Below are 26,585 nucleotides of genomic sequence, written 5' to 3'. Positions count from 1 at the left end.
ACAGAATTGCAAATACTGGATTTGCTTTCAGAACCACAAGCATTGCTGTGTAATTTTGATGTTTGAATAAAGGAAATTAAAATTTAGTAAGGTAAAGTAAAATGAAATTTAATGAATAATAGGCATTTTTAAATTGACATTGTGTTTTCTTTGGTTAAGAAAGACCTTCTATTGAGGGTGTGAATCACACAATTCAAATGGTGAAATTAAACTGTTGCAGGTTATATCCTCAGTTATGTTTGATAAAATATCTGTCTCTCTTTCTCTGCATGTACGTACCCCCTCATGTTGGCTTATCCAAGCGAAATATTCCCATTTCTTTAATCTCCCTTCAAAGGATCAACATTTCAGTCATCTTGCCTTTCACCCATCTCCAGGGGTTCTCAGAACACAATACATAAAGGGGCATCCAAATCAGAATCTGGCCTTGGTGTTTTAAGTTAATTCAGATTGAAAAGGAATTCCCTCATTCCATTGGTATTCATCACAAGCATCAGTCCTGACCTTTCCAGGCAGTGATTACAGCCTGGTCATCAGAAGGAAAGAAAGGAGGGAGAGCCATCCTGCTGCTATAAATCAGTGTTTGAGGCTGACTCACCAAAAAAAAAAAAAAAAAGGCTTTCTGGAATGCATGAGAGTAATCTCCAGATCTCTCTTTGATCCAGAGAGAATTATCAGCAGTTTGGATCCACATCCAGCTGCCTTTTGGCTGCCATGTCTCCCATGGAGTGCACGAGTCACTTTGCTACCTCACTATAAGTGCGACTGGGCCTTCCCTGATTCAAGTTGGGAAATTCCATCCAGAACCGCCTTGGAATTTAATGGGTGCCAGATAGGAAGCTCTTCCATGGCAACATGTGAGGATCTGTGAGACACTGAGCTGTCTTAGAGAGTTCCCTGCACTTCTGGCAATATAAGGCTATCCAGCTGACACACTGCAGGCCGCCTTCAGTAACATGCCAGAAAAGGGTTGAGTTTTTTGTTTTAACTGAGTGAACAAGACAAGTCCAAACTTCCTGGCCATTGCCAGCTTCACCGTAGCTTTCTTTGCTCAGAACTTACCAGACACATTTTTCAAGTAATTTGTAATCACATTTTTCACAGTAGTCCAGGTTGATACATTAAATTGAATTGAACTGAATTCAATTAGTTTGCTTAGGTGCCATCCATCTCGGCAGGCAGCTGCTAGCACAGGATGTGGGTTGGTAGCAGGAGGTATGTGTCCCGCCTTACTGTTATTGCACAACAAGGTATTGATGAAGTATCACACTAACTCCACACACATGGTTAGAATGATAGCTGAGACAGAAAGTTGAGAAAGGAAAGAAAACTCCCAAATCACAGGGCAGATCTCAGTTAACTGCAAGAATTATACAATACATGGTGAATAGACTGACCTCGAGTAGACAAAAAGCCTTTTCCTGACATGAAATCTGCACCTGTGGTTGGGGCATCCTGGACAGGAATGGTGTGGAAAGGATGGTTTGCTGCACTGCGGAGCATGGCAGGTCTGGAAGTGTGGCAGTGATGGTGAAGGCAAAGGCAGCGATCAATGTGCTGCTGGCCTTAGGCAGTGGAAGAGAGGTCAGGCTGGAGGGCTAACTGGGCACCAGTATGAGCCCTGTACTCGAGAATATGGGCTCAAGTTATTCGCATGCATAAGTGCCTTTATGACTTATATCTATAACTTCCCTCAACATATTCCAGTACAAAAGAAATTGAAGCAGTTACTGGCCCTATAAGAGCAAGATAGTTCTTCTCTCCTTTAACCCTTCAGTCATTCCTTGTTAAGAAGGACAGCTGTCATTACCTGTGCTGGAGGTCAAAAAATTATCTATCTATCTATCTATCTATCTATCTATCTATCTATCTATCTATCTATCTATCTATCTATCTATCTATCTATCTAAGGAAGAAAAGGAAGGGAGGGAGGGAGGGAGGGAGGGAGGAAAGAAAAGTTCATCAAAGAACATTGGAGACATTGGACATTGGAGACCTTGGGCATCTCAACAATTATCTACTATGCACAAATCTGTTAAATCACATGTTCTATTTTTCACTAAACCTAATTAAATACCAATGACAAATAAAGAAGATAAGAGAAATGGGGATTAAATGAGCAGAGCAGAGGAGGAAAAACTCCAGTAATATTACTGCTAAATTAAAATGAATATTATGTTTCTGTGCTGTTACTACTGAAACCTGCTATTTAACTATGCCACAGGGAATACAGGTTTCTTACTGCAAAAGGTCCAGAATCTTTCTACTTGTAAAATGCTCTCTGGACCAGTCACAAAACTGCTGTAAGAGATCCTCATGAGAATTCAGGAAACAGGAGAAAAAAGGAATCAACCTTTGCAGGGCACACTTGAATTCAGGATGTTGATATTGATGCTCCTGCTGCTCCTGTTTCCTCACACAGTGAGCCAAACTCAGGTTCCTCAGTGTAAGGTATGGCATTCCCTGCCAAGGGTTCACAGATATTCACAGTCAGGGGATTTCATCTACGGAGGTATCACTTTATTGAACCTCATCAATCCCAAGCACATTTTCTTCAACCAACTTCGTCCTGGACCTCTCTTATTTGAGTCGTTGGTATTCCTTTTTTTCCTCTTCCCTACTTATATCTCATACTTTGTAGGACCAACTATGTAGGAACCATCTCTAGCATTCCTTACACAGCATTTCTATTCCTTCCAAGAAGGCAAAGGGGAGCTGTCTGGAATGGTCATTTTCTGTGTGAAGCAGTTTCTGCATTCAAGCACTGACCTGTTTCATTTGAAGGCAACTTTAAGAAATCAAAAGGCATTTCCAAAAAGTTTCTCTTCTTCCAACAATTCCCCCCCCCCCCCGACAAAAGATCAATCTGTGTATAACTTTTCGTATCTCTGAGTGTGTGCCTTCGAGTTAATGTTGATTCCTGCTGCCTGCCTAGAGTACTCCCTGCAGTCTTCTGGGAAAGAGTTCAGAAATATCATGACAATATTGTGTGAGATTGTCTGCTTAAAATACTTTCATTTCAAATCTTTACAACATTATAGCGGTCATCTGAAATAGTTTTTCCTCCATCATACCTTTTTCTCATAGGGATGAGCAATGGGCTAAGTCAAATGTCTAACCTTGCTAGAAATAAGCTGTTCCACTCCCCATCATTTCTCCCCATACCTTTTGACAAAGGTATTTAGAAGAAGAATTTGTCATGGTTATAGGCAGACAAATGTGACGGTAATTTAGAACTCAAATATGAAAGGCCAAGTGGGTAGCTGAATTTGAATACCACAATATATGAGTTGTTAAGATGCTACTCATATCATTCCACAAACATGAAATGCCACCAATGTATATGCATGAATATGCTGCCATTTTCAAATATGTCCTGAGAATATTGTGTGAGACTGCCTGCTTCACTTATTTTCCTTTCCATTCTCCTCCAATTTATAGCTGTCTTCTGAAATAGCATTTCTTCCATCATAGCTTTTTCTCATTTTCCTTAGGATTAATGGGCTAAGTCCCCTGTCTATCCTCACTAGAAAGTAAGCTGTTCCACTCCCACCTAACCCCCCAAATATGTCCTTACTGTAAATAAGCTGACCAGGGCAGTCCACCAAGTTCCCAGTTATATTCCCAAGATTGCAAAGGATTCTGTCTTTTCCCCACATCCTTTGTAACCGTGATGATTGAAGAAGTGTCTGTTTCTTCACATACGTTATGTTAGTGCCATTGCTCTTAATCTTAGAAAAAAGCCAGTCTCATATTAGGAAATGTATGTTCTCAACTGTACTACAAATTAAAGGGACAATTGCTTTTTAATCAACTTCTCACCATATTTTAATGAACAATAACCAAAATTGTAATGAACAATATTAACAAGCCAACAGCAGAAAAATGAATTGAACATCGGTTAAATGCTTACAATATTTAACGGAAACCTTCTTGCAGGCTTGTGACAGAGAACTATCAGCACATCTTAGCTTTGGCCTTTGCTGTAAAGGAAATTAACGAAAACCCCAGGATCTTACCCAATATTACACTGGGATTCAATATTTATGACAACTATTTAGAATCCAAGTGGACCTATCATGCTGCAGTACAATTTCTCTCAACCAACAACAACCTGGTGCCCAACTACAAGTGTGGCATCCAGGATACCCTACTGGCAATTATTGAGGATCTGAGCGCTGAACGTTCCCATCGGAAACCCAATATTTTGGGCATCTACAAGATTCCACAGGTAGGATGTATATATGTAGAGAATAAGGGAGAAACTGATGAGAGTTTTCATGCTAACACATATTCATTGGAGTTGCTATTGCGAGAAGGGAGGAGGAGGCAGAGGAGGAGGAGAAAGAAAAGGGGAAGGGGAAGGAGAAGGAGAAGGGGAAGGGGAAGGGGAAGGGGAAGGGGAAGGAAGAAGAAGAAGAAGAAGAAGAAGAAGAAGAAGAAGAAGAAGAAGAAGAAGAAGAAGAAGAAGAAGAAGAAGAAGAAGAAGAAGAAGAAGAAGAAGAAAGCTCAGATAAAAACCAGTGAATGGAAGTGCTAGCTACAGCAACCAAGTCATCTATAGAGGCTTTGAACTCACTCTCTTTTAGAGGAGAAAAACAACTTCAGCCCATATATATGATACGGTCCAATCAACCTGTAGTCCTCACCTTTATAATAATTAGGGTTAATCTCCATTTTTAAAGAATGGTTAATACTGCTGCTAGAGATTTGTAGCAATATTTAACAGTAGATATCCTTTGTTTTAGTTGCTTTGTTTTATATTTAGGATAGTACAAAGTGATGGAAGTGACCACTGTCAGTTAGAGAACAACTATGATATATTTATTTCTTTAAGCAATTAATTTAAGCAATTTATATGGCTTCCCAACTCCCTCATGGTGAATCCAGGGGCTGGCAGGAACCACTGGTTATCATTAGGGTCTACATCTGTTAATTAACTTATGTGATGGGATATATTTGACCTATTTTGCAATACATTTATAATAACTGGGGCTATGATTTTCCGCTTTTTAAAACTGCCCAATACGTTAATTGCTGCTAAATATATGCCATGATTTTTAATACTATGCATACATTTATTTTATTTTATTTTATTTTATTTTATTTTATTTTATTTTATTTTATTTTATTTTATTTTATTTTACTTTATTTTATTTTATTTTACTTTGCTTTATTTATTTCTTATTTATCCATTCAGTCATGTCTGAATTTTGGAGACTGCCTGGACAAGTCCCTGCAGTTTTCTTGGCAAGGCGTTTCACACTGCCTCCTTCTTAGGCCTTGGAGAGAGTGACTGGCCCAAGGTCACCCAGCTGGCTTTGTGCCTAGGCGGGACTAGAACTCACAATCTCCTTATTTCTACCTGGATGCCTTAACCACTGCGCCAAATTGGCTCTCATTTAATAATTAGGATACTCCTATTTTCCATATTTGTACATTCTATTTGCTCAGGATTATTTTTCTCTGAGTGTTACCTGATTGAAAGATAGAAAAGAATTCCTCTGTTTTCAGTTAAAATACAATTCAGTAAGGTGTAGAAATTGGAAGTCAAGGAAAGACATTTTTAACGGAATAATACAAATCTGCTCAATGTGTAGGACTTCAGTAAAGAGGCCATTTACAACTGAACTCCACTGGTTGTAATACAATGAAAAATAAATGCAATCAGCAAATTCTTTACAAAATTATACAACTGAACAAAATCTGGAGGTCATGGCAATTGGACTTTTTTTTCATTTTTGATTACAGACAATTCATTACTGTCCAAGCAGCTTCTTCAGTCTAACAAAGTGTTAGGGGGACCCCATAAAAATCTTCCTTTTGAAGGAAGGGGCAATAGAGCCTATCCTACTACATAGAAACACAGCCATGCTGGAAAACTTTTATGGGGTCCCCTTAACCAACTTTTTTTTAGACTGAAAAAGCTGCTCAGGCAGTAGAAAAATGTCTCCAACCAAAAAGCAAAGAAGTCCAGTTGCCATGACTCAACCTCCAGACAATTCCACCTGGATGACTGACAATCTTCATAAACAAACTGAACAAAGTCCACTTTCACTGTCTTATTACAGTACTGTGCACTCATGACATTTTGAACAATGTATTTCTTATCTCAATGCATTTTCAGTTCACGTATGGCTCTGGAATGGTGGTTAGAGAAAAGACCCATCTGCCTGAGTACTATCAGATGATTCCAGACATACTTTATCAGTACAGAGGGATTATGAAATTACTCCAGCATTTCAACTGGAATTGGATTGGATTCTTTATTTCCAATATGATGCATTTACACAGTGTCATGAATGTCATCATTCCAGAATTTTCAAAACATGGGATCTGTACTGCAAAGGTTGATACATTCATGTTTTGTTACGATGTAGAGTATAAAAAATGTGCAACCAAATATTACAATCAAATCATGAATGGCAAAGCCAACGTTTTGATTTTCAGTGGAGACATGCGTTCCATGTTATTTCTGAGATGGCTGCTATCTTCCAGACCTCAACATGTCACAGGAAAACCCAAAGCCCATGTTTGGCTTTTGACCACTGGGATGGAGCTTAAAACTGTTACTGCAAAAATTGGCTTGCCCATAGTAGAATTCCATGGTGCTCTATCCTTTGCAGTTCATTCCAATGAAGTCCAAGGATTTCAGCAATTTGTCCAGGAAAGAAACCCTTTGAATTCAGAAGGAGATGGTTTCATCAGAGATTTCTGGGCTCAGGCGTTTAAATGTTTATTCCAGGACTCCAGGTTGGATCAAAAGAATTGGGGTGCCTGCACAGGATGGGAAAAGCTGGAGAACCTTCCTGAGCACATCTTTCCAATGAGGATCACAGGCCAAAGCTATAGCATCTACAATGCTGTTCATGCAGTGGCTCATGCCTTACACAGCATGTATTCCTCAATCTCCAGACACAAGGCAATGGATGGAAGAGAGAGAAGGAAGCTTCTCAGTCAGCAGCTCTGGCAGGTAATAAACCCCATAGTTTAAATAGGGAATATGTTGATGTTTTGTGGCACTCATGATGTTGGAGAGCTATAATCTCTGCCAGTCCTGGCCAGTATAATTCATGGGCACAGATAGTTGATTCCGCAGATCATGCAACTTTTATTCATGCTTATTTGAAGTTTTACTACTGTCTTGCGTGCATTCCCAGGAAATAACTAAAACTACAATTAACAGAACAAAACAAAACAAATCCATTAAAATAAAATTGGGATGTGCTTATATTATAGAATACTTCCAAGAAAACATGTCAAAGGAAACAACCTTAAGAGAGACATCAAGACAACTGGAGATTAAAAGTTGGATTAGAGATCATGAGTTTCATAATCGGGTTTTTCAATTTCTTTTCCATTTTTTTCAAAAAAAGTTTTGTCTTAAAGCCAATTTGAACCAATCTCAAGATAATACAATTAAAAAAAAACGTTCAGAAAATTAAAGTTATAAGAAACTTTAACAAAGAAAGGAAGTCTGTTTTGATGCTTTCTCGGGTGTGTCACCTTTGAAATGTCCTTCAGTGCAGAGTTGGAGTCAACAGAACCTCAATCATTGTTGTCCCTTCTTTTTCACTTCAGCTGTCTTATCTCCTGAAATCATTATTGTTTAACAACAGTGCCGGGGACAAAATTTCCTTTGACCAGGATGGCTATCTGCTTGCAGGATTTGACATCATCAGTTGGGTCACATTCCCAAACCAATCTTTTATTGGAGTGAAAGTTGGAAAGATAGATCCATGGGCACCTCCACACAAAGAACTCATCATTAATGAAGAGGCAGTAGTATGGCACAAGGGATTTAACCAGGTAAAATCATCTTAGGGACTGTTAGAGAGACTCCAGATACTTGATTTCTTCATTTATCTTCATGTCATTAATTCCACTGACTGTGGACTTCCCTGGACAGTCTACCTCATTCCGCAGAGGGATCCAGCATCAATTCTTCCAAATAAAATAATCTGTTCCTGTGTATAGTTTTCTAGATTTCTCTCTGAGTGCAGCCAATTAAATGGAAGGATGTAGACCCTTTTAACAAGTGCTCGTAGAATCTAAGACATCAACAATTCTTCGCTGAACATTCACTATTCAGCCCAAAATGCAGCAGTGGCCGTCTTATCGATGCTATGGCTTTCAGGATGCTGTTCCAAAAGCATGACAGTTGCACTCTTAATTATTCAGAAACAAGTATAGCAATAAATTTCTATTATAAACACCTTTTCCCCCTTCTTTTCCTTGGTGAAAGTTTGAGTAATAACAATAGCCCTTCTTACAAACAAGGAGAACCTCATTGCCCCAGGCAGTGATGATTCCAATACCATAAGTTTGAGAATGATCCTTTTCATCTTATATTACCAATAGGTACAGCCTGTTTCAATGTGTAATGCCAATTGTCTGCCTGGTTATCAGAAGGAAAGAAAGGAGGGAGAGCCGTTCTGCTGCTACAATTGCATTCCTTGTCCTAATGGATGGATATCTGACAAAAAAGGTGAGGTGATACCTGAGATACACAAAGACAGAAGCAAAAGACCTGCCTATCCTTACAGTTTCCTGCCTCTGTGCAGAAAAAAATGCAATGGACAGCAAAACATTTTTTTTTAATTTCTGTTTTAACGCTCTTGGACTACTACTGAACTATGATTACTAAAAATTCTGTATTGATTTATTGGACAATCCAATAATCCTTGTCTCGATACTGTGAAGGAGCAAGGTTGCACTGCCCACCTAGATTCTAGGCTCCAGCTTAAGTAACATGTTGAAGTTTGGGCCAGAAAGCTTTCACCCACCTTCAGCTACTGTTCCAGTTACAACATCTCCTTGAATCTTAATGCATACGTTGGTAAATCAGGCCTTTATTGCCTATCCAATTGGACTAATCTACGACACTGTAGGTGGAACTGCCTTTGAAGGTGACCCAGAAGCTGTACCTCTTATAAAATGCAGGGTCTAGAATGCTAATAGTCCCATCCCATAAATACAGAATAGCAACAACAGTAATGTAACTGTGCTGGCTACCTACCGGACCCAATTCAAGATAATGGTTATCATGTTTCATGCCCTATGTGGCACACATCCATAATATATCAGGCAATCCCTTGACATAATAGAATTGGCTTGAAATTCAAGAGTGGGTCCTGTTGTGAGTTCCCTTCCTCAAGAGGTCCAAAGGGCTAGTTGTGGGTCTTCTTAATGGACACCTTCCAGCTCTCAACAACCGTCCCTTCACACTGTGTGCCTCCTATCCTGCTTGTGTTCAGAAAACAAGTGCAGTTGATAATGTTCCATGAAGCCTTTGCTTCTGGTTGATGATGGATTTCCATTGGGTGCTTTTCATTAATAACATTAGTTGCTTGTTTTGCTGGGTCCTGTGTAGCACGTAATATTTTGCAGCTGCCTGGAGTTGCAGATTAGGATAGGTTGTAAATAAAAATAAATAAATTGAATAGCTATAGTGCAGTCATTAATCAGCACGAGGGAATTAGCATTCAAATATCCAAAACTAAACTGACAGTATTACGAAAGGTACATTCATAGAAAGTATTTTGCCTAAAGGAAAGGATTACATCAAAAAATGCTAAGAGGCTTGCTCAGGCTACCCATGTGCTCCAAAAGAGAATAGAGATAAAATCAGCAATCCAGGGCATAAATTTTAAAATTGCAACTTAAATTACAAGTACAAAAAAAAAAAAAAAAAAATATTAGTAGATAAAACAATACAATTATGCAAATGGGAGTTGAGAATTATAAACTTCTCTTACAGACCCCTGTCAAACTGGGACATGTTTTTTAAATGCTATATATTTTTTCATGTATTAGGGACCTTTGGATTGACAGATTTTATAGCACTGGGTGAGTTTCCTTCAATCCTTAGTGAAAGAAGTTTTAAATACAAGTTTAAGGACTTAAAAACAATCTTTTGGAATAAACAGCAAAAGGCTGATTCAATGTTTGAATCTAGAAAGTTACAAGCAGACTAAGAGTCAAGATGGATTTGAAATAAAATTTTGGAATTAATTACTCTTCCGATGGAAGATGCTTTTGTTTTGAATACCCTTAAAAAAACAACCCCCCAAAAAACCTGAACATGATAGGACTCGACTTTGAAATTTGGATACTAGAGGGAACTAATGGAATTAAAGATTATAATTAAAGGAGAAGATTATTTAAATTTGACTCACTCATACACAGAGAACAAAATATATTCACACTGGACATATTAAAGGATATTTTTCAACAAGCGACTCAGAAAATATTCTTATTTTTTATTCCTTCTCTTCTTTCTACTTTTCCCATTTCTGCACTTTCTGCTTTTTTTTTCTTTCTTTTGATTCTTTTACGGATTTTTTTTTTGGTATTAGTTTTTATCTTTTTAATTGTAATTTTTAATAAAATTACTATTTAAAAAAGGAGTGGAGTAATTAGAGCATTTTGAAGTTCTGCATTAAACTGGCAATACAGAAGAGCAAGTTTGATAGTTTGAACTCTCGTGAGTTGCGCGGGGATACTTGCAATGGATATGGTATTTTTTTATATCTTCCAGCCAGAAGTTCTGAAGGGGGAGCATGACATCAAGCTAAGGTGAAGAGGCTTCTCTGATTCAAGAAGTTAAGCTATGTGAGATATATAGCTGGTGACAGAGTGTATCTGAGGTTATCTGCCATAGGAAGCTGGATGGTATTTTTTGTCTTTTAAGAATTATAGTTAGCTATTCATCCTTTCCTGGTTACTATACAGTGTGTTTCAAACCATGGAAATAAATAAACTTGCATTCTTCATAGACTCCCTAAATTTTTTTCGGAGATTTTGGTGCACCCCACAATGTTAGTGTTTAATCTAGAGTCAGATGCACCAAAAAACAAAAACTCATATAAAAAGTAATATTCCTCCTTTGTTCCAAGGTTTCCTTCATAAGTAAGAAGTCAGGAAAGGTCCTTTCCCCTTGATATCTGAAAAAAAAAAAAAGTCATTACATATTCTGCTACTTCTGCACTACTACTACTATTACTACTGCTATTGGCCAATGGAATAAAAATCACAATCTACAACTTTTTCTTACTAATCTTAAAAAAAATTGCAGATATGGCTGACTGTTTCAAATGTCCACAAGATCACTATGCAAACGAAGAACGGAACAGATGCATTCCTAAGATCGTAAGCTACTTGTCTTATGAAGAACCTCTGGGTATCGGCTTAGTCACCTGTACCCTCTTGTTGTCTGCTATCACAGTTCTGGTCATACAGACATTCTGGAAGCATCACAACACTCACATTGTCAAAGCAAACAATCGGGACCTTTCCTACATTCTTCTCTTCTCACTTCTGCTCTCTTCCCTTTGTTCATTGCTCTTCCTTGGCAGACCAGGAAGAATAACATGCCTCCTCCGACAAACTACCTTTGGGGTCATCTTCACCATGGCGGTTTCCTGTGTGTTGGCAAAAACCATCATTGTAGTTCTTGCTTTCATGGCCACACAGCCAGGATCCAAGATGAGGAAGTGGACAGGGAGAAGACTGGCCAGCTCCATTGTTTTTTCTTGTACTTTTCTTCAAGTAGGTATCTGCCTTCTGTGGCTCATAACCTCTCCCCCCTTCCCAGATACTGACATGCTCTCCATGAGTGAAGAAGTTGTCCTCCAATGTAATGAATCATCCCCCATCATGTTTTACTGTGTTTTGAGCTACATGGGCTTCCTGGCCATTGCCAGCTTCAGCGTAGCTTTCTTTGCTCGGAAGTTGCCAGACACCTTTAATGAAGCCAAGTTCATCACTTTTAGCATGTTGGTGTTTTGCAGTGTGTGGCTGACTTTTCTTCCAACTTACATGAGCACCAAAGGAAAACATGTGGTTACCGTGGAGATCTTCTCTATCTTATCGTCCAGTGCAGGATTGCTGGTTTGCATCTTTGCTCCTAAATGCTACATTATTCTGTTGAGGCCTGAACTGAATAAAAGAGATCAGTTAATCAGCAGGAAAACCTGAAGATACCAACTTCAAAGTGGTTGCTGTGTGAATCTAACCAGGAGTGAGTTGGGATGATATCAAAGATATTTAAGCCATTTCATTGGGGATATTTATTATCTATTTTCTTTTTTTTTTTTAATATTTTTTTTAAAAAGTCAGCATTTACTCTAATCTTCTTGCTTTCCTTAGAATTATAGTCTTTCTCTATGTACTGTACCTAATTTTCTTTCTGACTTCATCACAGTAAAATCTCTTCATGGTAGGGAATTCTGAGAGGTAACAATCAGCCCTGGAGATTCATTCATATTTCTGGATGGATACATATTAATTCTTGGAACCTACTCTAACATTCCACTCACTGCACATGCTGACATCATGGTTAATGTCACCTACTTGATGAAAACAGAATTGCAAATACTGGATTTGCTTTCAGAACCACAAGCATTGCTGTGTAATTTTGATGTTTGAATAAAGGAAATTAAAATTTAGTAAGGTAAAGTAAAATGAAATTTAATGAACAATAAGCATTTTTAAATTGACATTGTGTTTTCTTTGGTTAAGAAAGACCTTCTATTGAGGGTGTGAATCACACAATTCAAATGGTCAAATTAAACTGCTGCAGGTTATACCCTCAGTTATGTTTGATAAAATATCTGTCTCTCTTTCTCTGCATGTACGTACCCCCTCATGTTGGCTTATCCAAGCGAAATATTCCCATTTCTTTAATCTCCCTTCAAAGGATCGACATTTCAGTCATCTTGCCTTTCACCCATCTCCAGGGGTTCTCAGAACACAATACATAAAGGGGCATCCAAATCAGAATCTGGCCTTGGTGTTTTAAGTTAATTCAGATTGAAAAGGAATTCCCTCATTCCATTGGTATTCATCACAAGCATCAGTCCTGACCTTTCCAGGCAGTGATTACAGCCTGGTCATCAGAAGGAAAGAAAGGAGGGAGAGACCTTGTTGAAAGTCAAATAATGTATGCAACAGTTGGAAGAACAGCCTCATATTTCCAGTGCCACTGAAATAATTCCCCCTGCTTCTTTTTCCAGTAATTGGTAGATATTTCTGTCTTCACATTGACAACGCTAATACTTTTCTGATGGCACTTAATAATTTAATATTCCAATGTTCAGTTTAGTCATGTGCTCCTGGTGTTGGACACTTCAAGAAATCTTTCTTTAAGATTATCATTGACCCTATTCTGCCAAACATAAATTGTCATGCTATCTCGGAAGGAAGGAAGGAAGGAAGGAAGGAAGGAAGGAAGGAAGGAAGGAAGGAAGGAAGGAAGGAAGGAAGGAAGGATTAAAAAAAAACAAAACCCTGATATCTCTCTATTGTTCCAAACCTTGATGTGAGATTTAGGTTATGACTACTTTTAATTTGCTAGATTCTGCTAGAAATGTATTTAAAAAGACCAACAAACATTAAGAGGGGAACGGAAGAACAAGGATGCCTGGTAAATTGAGCAACTCTTCTCTTTCTTCTTCTCTGTCTCTTTATGTTTATCTAGTACAGTTTTATCTCTCTGTCTCTATCTCTGTCTCAGCATCAGAACCTGATGGAATTGGATTCAACTTAGAGAATCTCTGGTCATGAAACAAATTTATTGCCATGACCATGGTCTTCATGTTACTTTTGCAACATTTGTGATCACCTGCAGCATATCAGGGTCAAATAAAGATGGATTTGGCAACATTATATTCCTAAGAATTATCACGCTGAAGATTTCTTTCGTGGAACCTTGTTGAATAGGATTCCCCCCATGACCATCTGCAGAACATTAGGGAGCATCATTTAGAGTCAGTACCAGTAAAATATTGTTCCACAAACAATTTTCCTTAGGATATTCATCTTTCAATGATACTGTAAGGTTGAATTTTCCATATGGATCTCAGTTGCACTAATGAAAAACATGATGAAGAAAGCAGCCTCTAGTAGAGGAAAAAGCCTTCTCTTTGCATGAGATCTACACCTGAGGTTGGGGCATCCTGGATGGCAATGCTGGGAAGAGGATAGTTTGCTGTTCCAGGCAGGGTGGCCACCTGACAGTGTTGCAGTGACAGTGAGGGGAAGAGTAGTGGTCCATGTGATGATGTCCATAGGCAGTCAAAGTAGAGTCAGGCTAGAGGGGTATTTAAGCACCAGAAGAGCTACCAGAAGGTTTTCTACCAGACGTTGGGCTCCAGGTATTGGCCTTCATTTTACGTTTATCTCATATTTGTACTTTGCTCTCCCTATAATGCAATAAAAAAAATCTGTATGGTATCTATATTATCTATCTATGATTCGCCCGCCACAAAAGAAACCTAAGCAATTACTGGCCATGGGAACAACTTTTGGAACAAAGTGTTATCACATCTACCTGATCATTTGTCAGGGTTAGTCCAAATTGATATTGGTGCAACAAGTAACAAGATATGGCATTTTTCTTTCAAACTTGAACAGGAATAAAACTTAACCATGACTTGAAATAACTACATTTTTCACAGTAACAGGGCTATAAATTAAACTTGATAGATTCTATGCTAATTTGTTCAACACGAGTATGAATCTAATACAGCTTCAGGGTTAAATAATGTTATGACCACTTTCTTTTCAAAATCAAAATGAGTATTATGTTATGGTATCACATTTCATTTTCAATGCTTGGTGGAGTAGGTGATTCAGAAGAGCCATTTTCCCTAATTATTTTTCCAAACATGTCCAATTCCACTTCCTATCACTAGATTTCATAGAAGGTAAAGGTTTTTTTTTTTTCTCCCTACATTCAAAGACAAGTATACTTCAGGTAATCAAATATATGTTAGGAAGGAAGGAAGGAAGGAAGGAAGGAAGGAAGGAAGGAAGGAAGGAAGGAAGGAAGGAAGGAAGGAAGGAAGGAAGGAAGGAGTGGTATTTCCAGCCATGTTCTCAAATTACCCTCTGGAGTTGTTAGGCATCCTCCAAAATAAATGAAATGAAATGAAATGAAATGAAATGAAATGAAAATTACTGTGTATGAATGTAATAAATCACATGTTCTTCTTTCCCAAATAACGACCTTCTTCTAGAAAACTAAGTAACTAAAATTAACAAAGAAGATAAGGGAAATGGGGACTTCATGCAAACAACAGCACGGGAAGAACTCCTCTATACTGCTTAAACAATCTGAAGATAAACTGTGCTATTATTACTGATACCTGCAATTAAGCCATGCCACGGGAACACAACATTTTCACTCCAAAGAGACCAGAGTAATTCTACTTGCTAAATCCTGCCTGAGATTGTAGTGACTAATAATAAAACTGCAAAGTGTTGTAATCAGAGATTCTCATGATAATTCAGGAAATTGGGAAAAAAGGAATCAACTTTTGCAGGGCAGATGTGAATTCAGGATGTTGATATTAATCCTCCTGCTGCTACTGTTTCCTGACACAGTGAGCCAAACTCAGGTTGCTAAATGTAAGGCATGGCATTCCCTGTCAAGAGTTCACAGATATTCACAGTCAGGGGATTTCATCTATGGAAGTATTGCTTCATTGAGCATCTTCAAACCCAAACACATTTTCTTCAGCCAATATCCTCCTGGACCTGTCTTATCTGAGATGTTGGTATTCCTTCCTGTTTTTCCTCTTCCCTATTTATATCTCATACTTGGTAGGACCAAACATGTAGGAAACATCTCTAGCACTCCTTACATAGCATTTCCATTCCCTCCAAAACAGCAAAGGGGAGCTACCTGGGATGGTCATGTTCTGGGTGAAACAGGTTCTGCATTCAAGCACTGACCTGTTTCATTTGAAGGCAACTTCAACAGATCAAAAGGAGATTTCAAAAAACTTATTTTTCTGATAAAAGAAATATATAAATAATAAATTATATATTTATTATATTTTATATAAATAAATTATATTTATTATAAATTTATAAATATAAATTCTATAAATATAGAAATTTTCCAACAAGTAATCTCCATATCTCTTGTTTGGGTTGTTGTTGCTGTTCTTGCTATTATCATAATCATTACTACAGCAGTAAGTTCTCTTTTTAAATTACAATTTCAATTTAGCAATTAGAGAAAGTCATTTTATATACTACTGAGACGTTTTAACATATTTCAAAATGTGGATCTTTTGACAAAGGTATTTAGAAGAAAATTTTGTCATACTTATATGGAGAAATAAATATGAATGTCATTCTGATCTGGAATATAAAAAAACAAAGTGGATAGTTGAATTTCAATGGCACATTGCAATAGTACATTGAAATTAATCTCAGAAGGTGCTTTCCACATCATTTCCATAAATATGAAATGCCATTGTATCTATTTGCTATTTGCAAATATGTCTTGACAATATTGTGTGAAATTGCCTGCTTAAATAATTTTCATTTCAATCCCCCACCAACTTATAGCTATCTTCTAAAATAGTTTTTCTTTCATCAAAGCTTTTTCTTGTAGTCCTTAGGAGTAATCAGCAAGTCACCTGTCTAACCTCACTAGAAAATAAGCTATTCCACTCCCATGAAACCTCCCAAATATGTCCTTCCTGTAAACAAGCTTACTAAGGCAGACCACCATGTACCCACTTTCTTTTCCAAGATTGCATAGGATTCTGTCTTTTCCCCACATCCTTTGAAACTGTGATCATTAAAAAAGTGTCACCTTCTCCATGTAAGCTAGGCTAGTCACACTGCTCTTAAGAGGTGAAAAAAGGTGGTGTCATATTAGGAAATGTATGGCCTCAAGTGTAGTACATATTAAAAGAGCAATTGTCTGCTTAGTCAACATCTCACAACATTTTAATGAACAACAAACAAAATTGAAATGAACAATATTAACAAGCTGAAAGTACAATAGTGAACTGAAAATCTGTCAAATGCTGACAATAGCTAATGGAAACCTTTTTGCAGGCTTGTGACAGAGAATTATCAACACATCTTAGCTTTGGCCTTTGCTGTAAAGGAAATCAATGAAAACCCCAGGATCTTACCCAATATTACACTGGGATTCAATATTTATGACAACTATTTAACTTCCAAGTGGACCTATTATGCTGCAATACAATTTCTCTCCTCCAACAACAACCTGGTGCCCAACTACAAGTGTGGCATCCAGGATACCCTATTGGCAGTTACCGAGGATCTGAGCTCCGAACGTTCCCATCAGAAACCCAATATTTTGGGAATCTACAAGATTCCACAGGTAGGTCATTTATATGTAGAGAATAAGATACAAACTGCATGAGAGTTTTCATGCTAACACATATTCATTATAGTTGCTATTGACAGTAGAGAGAAGGGGAAGGGGAAGGGGAAGGGGAAGGGGAAGGGGAAGGGAAGGGGAAGGGGAAGGGGAAGGGGAAGGGGAAGGGGAAGGGGAAGGGGGAGGAGGAGGAGGAGGAGGAGGAGGAGGAGGAGAAGAAGAAGAAGAAGAAGAAGAAGAAGAAGAAGAAGAAGAAGAAGAAGAAGAAGAAGAAGAAGAAGAAGAAGAAGAAGAAGAAGAAGAAGAAGAAAATAATCAGTGAATGGCAGTCCCAGCTGGAGTATCCAAGTCGTCTACCCGGGATATGAACTAAATCTCTATTAGTGGAGAAAGTCATGCTATGCCCATATGTATGATCTGGCCCCCATCAAGGCTTTAGTCCTCAGATTTCAAAGAATGTTCATTAAAGTTGCTCTTAGTTACAAAAAAACTTATCTTTTTATTATCTGTTATAGGAGAACTATGACACAGTATACTGGTGCTCATCAAAGTTCGCAACTGGTTGACTAACTTGTGTGCTGGATTTAATAACAATTAGGTTAATAGATTTAATAATAATTAGGCTTAACCTCCTGTTTTTTTTTAAATGATTAATATATTAATTGGTGCTAGAGATTTGCAGCAATTTTAAATGTGTATATAGTTTGTTTTACTTTGTTTAATTTTATATTCAGGATACTCCTGTTAGAGACTTATTTACTGTTGCAGAGTTGTACACTTTATTTTGCTCAGGAGTATCTTTCTCTGAGTGCTACACTATTGAAAAGTATGAAAGAATTTTTACTTAAAACACTTTTCAGTAAACTGTAGAAATTGGAAGCAAAGAGAAGACAGTTTAATGGCATTACCAAAATCTATTCAGTGCTTGGGGCCATTTACTATTAAACTCCAATGATTGTAATAAGTGGAAAAAAATACAATCAGAAAATTGTACCAATGAACAAAGCCCATTTTCTCTGGCTTATTAAACTGCTGGACACTCATGACCTTTTGAACAACATATTTCTTATCTCAATGTATTTTCAGTTCATGTATGGCTCTGGAATGGCGGTAAGAGAAAAGAACCATCTGCTTTATTACTATCAGATGACTCCAAATGTATTTTATCAGTACAGAGGGATTATGAGATTACTCCAGCATTTCAAATGGAATTGGATTGGATTCTTTCTTGCCAATGGGATGCATGTCATCATTCCAGAATTTTCCAAAAATGGTATCTGTGCTGCAAAGGTAGATACATTCATTTTATGTTACGACGTAGAGTATATAAAATGTGCAAGAAAACTTTACTCTCTCGTCATGAATAGCAAAGCCAATGTTCTGGTTTTCAGTGGAGACATGCGCTCCATGATATTTTTGAGATGGTTGCTATCTTCTGAAGTTCAGCATGTCACAGAAAATCCCAAAGAACATGTTTGGCTTCTGACCACTGGGATGGAGCCAAAAAGCTTTATCCAAAATGAAGATTGGTCTATACGAGAATTCCACGGGGCTTTATCCTTTGCAGTTCATTCCAATGAAGTCCAGGGATTCCAGCAATTTCTCAAGGACAGAAACCCTTTGAATTCAGAAGGGGATGGTTTCATCAGAGATTTCTGGGCTCAGGCATTTGGCTGTCCCTTCCAGGGCTCCAGGTTCCATCATAAGAATGGGGATGGCTGCACAGGAATGGAAAAGCTGGAGAACCTTCCTGAGCATGTCTTTCCAATGAGGATCACAGGCCAGAGCTATAGCATCTACAATGCTGCCCATGCGGTGGCTCATGCCTTACACACCATCTATTCCTCAATCTCCAGACACAAGGCAATGGGTGGAAGAGAGAGAAGGAAGTGTCTCAGTCAGCAGCTCTGGCAGGTAATAAACCCCATAATTTAAACAGAGAAGATGGTGATGATTTGTGGCACTCATGATGTTGGAGAGCTATAATCTCTGCCAGTCCTGGCCAGTATAATTAATGGGCACAGATAGTGGGTTTTAGAGGTCATTATTATTCTGGTCACTAAAACCTTTAACTGCTGCCCCGTATGCATTTCCATAAAATGCCTAAAATTTCACTTAACAAAAAATTTAGAAAATCTATCCTGTGATATGAAATTGTCAGGGATTTTCTTAAGTAATATTTAAAAGGAAACATCCTGAGCATAACAAGGGTAAACCTAAACCACATTCTTTTAAAAACTTATATTCTAAAGTACATAGGGAAAATGGTTTGAATCGGAAGATACGTGAATGGAGGTGAATCGGAAGATACGTGAATGCAAAATCCTTATGTAGAGGATTTTCTATGTCTGGATCTCCCTATAGTGTAGAATCATCCCACCATCCAATATCATATCATATCATATCATATCTATCTATCTATCTATCTATCTATCTATCTATCTATCTATCTATCTATCTATCTATCTATCATCATATAATATCATATTATATATGTGTGTGTGTGTGTGTGTGTGTGTGTGTGTGTATTCCCTTCTCGCCCATATAAGCGTTATGTGCCTTCCTCAATCTCAGGTCCTCTACCAGAGGCCTGGGAGTTTGAAGGTTCTGGGCAGTACCTTAGCTCTTACTAGCACTGCACTTTTCTGGACAGAGAGCTCTGATGTTGTTCCTGGAATCTGTTGATGCCACTGTCCCATGATAGGAATCACAGCCCTGAGTGTTCCTACCACCACTAAGACCACTTTGGCCTTGACTTTCCACATCCTCTCTAGTTCCTCCTTCAGGCCCTGGTACTTCTCCAGCTTCTCAGACTCCTTCTTCCTGATGTTCCTGTCACCTGGCACTGCTACATCATCACTGCTGTCTTCTGGTCCTTTACTACGATGATGTTTGGTTAATTGGCCAGTATCTGCCAGTCCATCTGGATATGGAAGTTCCACAAGATCTTAGTCCTGTTATTCTCCATGACCTTCTGGGGAATCTCCCATCAGGACTTGGGAGGGTTTAGCCCATACACTGTGCAGATATTCCTGTACACAATGCCAGCTACTTGGTTGTGCCGTTCAGTATATGCTGTTCCTGCCTGCATCTTACCCGCTGCCACTATGTGTTGGACTGTCTCTGAGGCTTCTTTATACAACCTGCACCTTGGGTCCTGTCTAGTGTGGTATACCCCTGCTTCTATGGATCTGGTGCTTAGTGCCTGTTCTTGTGTTGCTATTATTAGTGCCTCAGTGCTGTCTTTTAGTCCAGCCCTTTCCAGCCACTGCTAGGATTTCCCAATGTCAGCCACCTCAGCTATCTTTCAATGGTACATCCCATGCAGGCACTTGTCTTGCCATGGTACTTCCTCCACTTGAACTTCCTCCCATGTCTGGTGCTGCCTCATGCATTCTCTCAGCAGCTCATCTTTGGATGCTATCTTACTGATGTACTCCTGGATGCTCTGGGTTTCATCCAGGACAGTGGCTTTGACACTCATCAGACCCTGCCCACTGTCGTTCCAGCTGGTGTACAGTCTCTGGGTGTTGGACTTGGGGCGGAGACCTCCACACATTGTGAGGAGCTTCTGGGTCTTCACATCAGCAGCCTCCATGTACTCCTTTGGCCAGCTCACTATACCAGCAGGATATCTCATGACTGGCAGGGTGTATGTGTTGATGGCATGGATCTTGTTCTTCCCACTGAGCTGGCTCTTCAGGACCTGTCTTATCCTTTGGTGGTACTTGGATGCTGCTGTCCTCCTTGCCTCCTCATTGTGGTTTCCATGTGACTGTGGGATACCAAGGTACTTGTAGCTGGTCTCTGTGTCTGCTATGTGGCCCACCCCATCAGTCTTAACTACCTTCCCTCTTTTCACTCCTATCTGGCCACACTTCTCCAGTCCGAATGACATCCCAGTGTCCTCACTGTAGATCTGAGTCAGGTGGATCAGTGAGTCGATGTCTCGTTCACTCTTAGCATACAGCTTGACGTCATTCATGTAGACTGTCAGGCCCAGCTCAAAAGCAATGGTGAAACAGTCCAGTCCAGTATGGTTCCTTTATTAGCTTACACCTTGTATACAGAATCTTGCCGAACTAAATCAATACTACAGTAATTAGTGTGAGTCTCCCCTGTGAGATTCTGGGGAGTGGCTATCCTGAACGTCTTTTGCTTCCCATGCTCCTTCTGCAGACTATGTTGCCTCTTGCCTCCTCCTCCCTCCCGGAATGCACCCCCTCCTTCCTGATAGCCTTGATCTCCCACATCACTCTCCTCTCATAGATACATTCCATCACATCATCCTCCGCCTCAAAGTCAGACCCCCCCTCCAAGTTGTCAGGGGAACTGGACAACAGTGGTAGAGATGAAAGTGCAGATGTGGTGCTTCCCTCTGAGTTGCCTGATGACTCCTCCATATCAGGCAGCTCCTTCTCCAAAACAGCTACAAAGTTAGGAAGATCAGCTCCCCTGCCCCTTGGGAGATGGATGGAAGTCGAAGGCTGAGCAATTTCTATCTGAGCACTTTCCTGCCCCAGGCCCCTGCCAAACCTTTCACCCATTCACTCACAACTTCCTCTGCTTGTTCTTGAACATGGGGAGATTCAGGTAACTTGTGAGGCTTTGGCTTGTTAGGGAAATGCTGATGAAAGTTGTGAACCAATACAGGAGTGTGTACATCCCTTGCATTCTCCCACACATGTTCTGCCTCTGTGTACCCCTTTCAATGAATTAAACATTGAATTCCCTTCCCCAACATATCAGCTGCTGTGCTCTGTAATGGAGGGGGTGGCAGTGACGTTCCAGCATCAGGTTTTGGCTGCACATCCAGTTGTTCTTCCAGGTCTGCTTGAGTCTGGGTTGTAATGTGGAGTTGGTCTATCTCAAGTTGTGAGTGCAGCTTCCTCTTCATTATGTTGAAGATTTGGATAACTAGTTGTTTCTCAATTAGTGTGGATGTAGGTCTTCTGTCCATGCACAATTTTCTCATACATTTTATATATCCCCTCTCATTAGGTCTACTGTTGTAGTAGCATTATAATATAATATAATATAATATAATATAATATAATATAATATAATATAATATAATATAATATAATATAATATAATATAATATAATATAATATAATATAGGAATGTTATTGTTCAAAATATAATGTTATATTATATCATATAATATAATATAATATAATATAATATAATATAATATAATATAATATAATATAATATAATATAATATAATATAATATAATATAATATAATATAGGAATGATGTTATTGTTCAAAATTATGTCCATGGTTGAACACTTTTCTACTTCTGTCTTTGTTAAGTCATCAAGCTAGAAACCGGGATACTGGGAGTTCCAGTCCTGCCTTAGGCATGAAGCCAGCTGGGTGAACTTGGGCCAGTTACTTTCTCTTAGCCCTAGGAAGAAAGAAATGGCAAGCCACTTCTGAAAATCTTGCCAAGAAAACTGCAGGGACTTGCCAGGCAGCTGCCAGGAGTCAAAACTGATTTCGAAGCCCAAAAAGAAAGAAGCAAACAAAAATCCATAGAAAGAAAACAGCTCTCAGCAGAGACATGAAGACAACTAGAGAAAATCTTGTCCTATAAACAATGACCGTAATAATAGAGGATTTCACGCTATGCTTCATTTCTTTTTCAAAATTTTCATCATTGTGTTTTAAAGCCAAATTGAACTAATTTTTAGAACAGGGTCATAAAATTAAATGTGTAAGAAGTTTTAACAAATAAAGGAATCCTGTTCTGATGCTGAAATGAATGTTTTCAATGTCTTAAATGTCAGATGAGCCTCCTTTGCAATATCCTCAATCTGGAATTGGAGCCAACAGAACCTGAATCATATTTATCCCTTTCTTTTCAATTCAGCTTTCTCATCTCCTGAAATCATTATTGCTTAACAACAGTGCTGGAGACAAAATTTCCTTTGACCAGGATGGCTATCTGATTGCAGGATTTGACATCATCAACTGGGTCACATTCCCAAACCAGTCTTTCATTGGAGTGAAAGTTGGAAAGATGGATCCATGGGCATCTGCAGACAAAGAACTTCTAATTAAGGAAGAGGAGATAATATGGCATAGGGGATATAACCAGGTAGGTAAAATCTTATTACTATCTGTTGGAAACACCTGAGCTTTGTGAATTCTTGATTATATTCATATCATTAATTCCAGTGAATATAGGTTGAAATACACACCCTTAATCAGAGGCTTCTAATATCAATTCTTCCAAAGAATACAATTTCTTCCTGCTTATAGTTCTCCAGTTTTCCTATAACTGCAGTCAATTAAAGAAAAGAATTTATATCATTTTATCAAGAGCTCTTGATTTTTCCCAAGGTATAATGGTGGCTAAAAATGTAAAATCTTAGGTTCCCGCACACCAAGAGTTCTCCATTGATCATTCAGAATTCCAACATCAGAATTTCCATTGGGTTGGGCTTTTGGGAGCGGGGGTGGGGGGGGTGGGGTTGGGCTTTCTGACACAGCATTGTCTCTCACACCTCTCACAAGATTCAAGCTTTTTCTTAAACTGTAGAAATTTCAGTTAAATCAATAACTTAATATTAGAAGAACATTGTTTCTTCTTCTTCTTGCTAAAAGTTTCAGTATCAGTTATTCTACGTAGAAAAAAGTGGAACGTTGATTGCATGCCATGTTCTGGCCCAAGCATGAATGATTCCAAGGCCATGCTGTTGAGGATGACTTTCATCTTATATTGCCAACAGACACAACCTATTTCTGTGTGTAATGCCAATTGCCAGCCTGGTTATCGGAAGGAAGCAAGGGAGGGAGAACCGTTTTGTTGCTATAATTGCATTTCTTGTCCAAGTGGGTTGATATCTAATAAAACAGGTGAGGTGGTGCCTAAAGTATTAATAAACTGAAGCAAAAGAAGAGAAAGTGCTGCTAATACAACATGAATTTCTATAGCTATTTTTTACCTTTCCTATAATATGAATAACCACATCTTACTTCTGTATATAGTGTCCTACCTGTTCGTAAGAGGGAATGTAATGTGCAACAAAAATATTTTAAACTTTGTTTAACACACTTCGGCCACCTCTTAATTAAGATTACTAGAAAATGGATTTAGATTATCTCAGTAATCCAATAATACTGTTCCCAAAGTTGCACTTCCCAACAAGATTTTGGGCTGCAGCACAAGCAACATGTAGGAGTTGTGGCAGGAATGCCTTCTCTCACCTTCAGCTAGTGTTCCATTTACACACCTATTTGAACCATGATGCTCAGCAGTGGTAACTCCTTCTTTTATTGCCCACGAATTTGACTAAGCTGTGACATTGAATGTGATACTGCCTTTAAAGATGACCAAGAAGCTACAGGTGTTATAATATTCAGAGGCTAGAATGTTGGTAGCCAGATTCAACAGGTGCAGAAAAACAGCAATATTAGCATTTTATTAATACTAGTGCTGGTTACCAGTATGGTTCTGGACCTAATTCAAAGTATAGTTTGTTATCTTAAACAGATTATATGCCTTAGAACTGTGATATATCAGGGAAAGGTTTGACATAATGGAATCTGCCTGGCTAGAGATGGCAGCCTTTCCACTCTCAACAACCTCCCTGTTGTGTGTATACCTCCTATACTGTTTCTCTTTCAAAAAGTAGCACAATTAACACTGTTTCATGAAGCCTTTGGTTCTGCTTGACAATAGATTTCTATCACACTGATTATTTGCTTTGTTTACTTGGTCCTGTATGGTATTTTCCATTTTGCTTTCAACATTCTTTGTTTATACTTACCATACAGATCTGGAATTGCTGTAATTAATAAAAATAGATACGATAGATAGATAGATAGATAGATAGATAGATAGATAGATAGATAGATAGATAGATAGATAGATACTTTCACCATCCACAAAACCACTCTCAAATTGGTGCAAAAATCACAAATTGTGATTTTTAGCTTTTAATGTTGAGTCAGATTCACCAAATACAAGTTATTTAAAAAAATGATAATCCTCCTTCATTCTAAGGTGTTATTCATTCAGTAATAGGCCAATTTTTATGTCTTTTCCCATTGATCTCTGAAAAAAAAAGTCAGTACAGGTTCCGATAGTAGCGTACAAATACAACTAAACAAATGGAGTAGAAATCACATACTATTGCTTTTTCTTACTAATCTTGGAAAGTTTTGCAGATATGGATGACTGTTTCAAATGCCCACAAGATCAGTATGCAAACAGGGACCAGAATGGATGCATTCCCAAGATCATAAGCTACCTGTCTTATGAAGAACCGCTGGGTATCAGCTTAGCCAGCTGTACACTCTTGTTGTCTGCTATCACAGTTCTGGTCATAAAGACATTCTGGAAGCATCACAACACTCATATTGTCAAAGCAAACAATCGAGACCTTTCCTACGTTCTTCTCCTCTCACTTCTGCTCTGTTTTCTTTGTTCATTGCTCTTCCTTGGTAGACCAGTCACAATCACATGTCTCCTCCGCCAAACTACCTTTGGGGTCATCTTCACCTTGGCTGTTTCCTGCGTGTTGGCAAAAACCATCATTGTAGTTCTGGCTTTCATGGCCACACAGCCAGGATCCAAGATGAGGAAGTGGACAGGGAGAAGACTGGCCAGCTCCATTGTTTTTTCTTGTACTTTTCTTCAAGTAGGCATCTGCCTTCTGTGGCTCACAACCTCTCCCCCCTTCCCAGATACTGACATGCTCTCCATGAGTGAAGAAGTTGTCCTCCAATGTAATGAGTCATCCCCCATCATGTTTTACTGTGTTTTGAGCTACATGGGCTTCCTGGCCATTGCCAGCTTCGGCGTAGCTTTCTTTGCTCGGAAGTTGCCAGACACCTTTAATGAAGCCAAGTTCATCACTTTTAGCATGTTGGTGTTTTGCAGTGTGTGGCTGACTTTTCTTCCAACTTGCAGGAGCACCAAAGGAAAATATGTGGTCACCGTGGAGATCTTCTCTATCTTATCGTCCAGTGCAGGTTTGCTGGTTTGCATCTTTGCTCCTAAATGCTACATTATTCTGTTGAGGCCTGAACTAAATAAAAGAGAGCAGTTAATCAGCAGGAAAACCTGAAGATACCACTTTTCCAGTGGTTGCCTTGTGAATATAACCAGGATCGGGTTGGGGTGGTATGAAAGATAGTTAAGCCATTTAGCTGTGGATATTTATTATCCCTTTCCTTTCCTTTCCTTTCCTTTCCTTTCCTTTCCTTTCCTTTCCTTTCCTTTCCTTTCCTTTCCTTTCCTTTCCTTTCCTTTCCTTTCCTTTCCTTTCCTTTCCTTTCCTTTCCTTTCCTTTCCTTTCCTTTCCTCTCCTCTCCTCTCCTCTCCTCTCCTCTCCTCTCCTCACCTCTCCACTCCTCTCCTCTCCTCTCCTCTCCTCTCCTCTCCTCTCCTCTCCTCTCCTCTCCTCTCCTCTCCTCT

General features: G+C 38.8%; 3 protein-coding genes across 3 annotated transcripts; all 3 read left to right on the top strand.

The window, feature by feature from the left end:
- The first annotated feature begins 2,453 nt into the window (after positions 1 to 2,453).
- On the top strand, positions 2,454 to 11,979 carry LOC148215663 (vomeronasal type-2 receptor 26-like). Its single transcript, XM_088143151.1, has 5 exons — positions 2,454 to 2,512; positions 3,940 to 4,231; positions 7,582 to 7,809; positions 8,362 to 8,488; positions 11,078 to 11,979. Exons 1-5 carry the CDS (start codon positions 2,454 to 2,456, stop codon positions 11,977 to 11,979), a joined length of 1,608 nt encoding a protein of 535 aa, XP_087999277.1.
- Positions 11,980 to 15,162: 3,183 nt separating this feature from the next.
- On the top strand, positions 15,163 to 23,839 carry LOC148215662 (extracellular calcium-sensing receptor-like). The gene is made up of 5 exons (XM_088143150.1): positions 15,163 to 15,203; positions 16,861 to 17,152; positions 18,239 to 19,066; positions 23,031 to 23,258; positions 23,768 to 23,839. Exons 1-5 carry the CDS (start codon positions 15,163 to 15,165, stop codon positions 23,837 to 23,839), a joined length of 1,461 nt encoding a protein of 486 aa, XP_087999276.1.
- A 1,493-nt stretch (positions 23,840 to 25,332) lies between these two features.
- On the top strand, positions 25,333 to 26,235 carry LOC148215661 (vomeronasal type-2 receptor 26-like). Its single transcript, XM_088143074.1, has one exon. The coding sequence runs from the start codon at positions 25,336 to 25,338 to the stop codon at positions 26,233 to 26,235; it is 900 nt and encodes a 299-aa protein (XP_087999200.1). The 5' UTR covers positions 25,333 to 25,335.
- Positions 26,236 to 26,585: the final 350 nt, after the last annotated feature.

Source organism: Python bivittatus, unplaced genomic scaffold, assembly GCF_059951505.1.
Source record: "Python bivittatus isolate LINGU-HERP-01145 unplaced genomic scaffold, Pbiv_v1 ctg000470_np1212, whole genome shotgun sequence".
NCBI classification, from domain to species: Eukaryota; Metazoa; Chordata; class Lepidosauria; order Squamata; family Pythonidae; genus Python; species Python bivittatus.
This window is presented reverse-complemented; position numbering and strand designations above follow the sequence as displayed.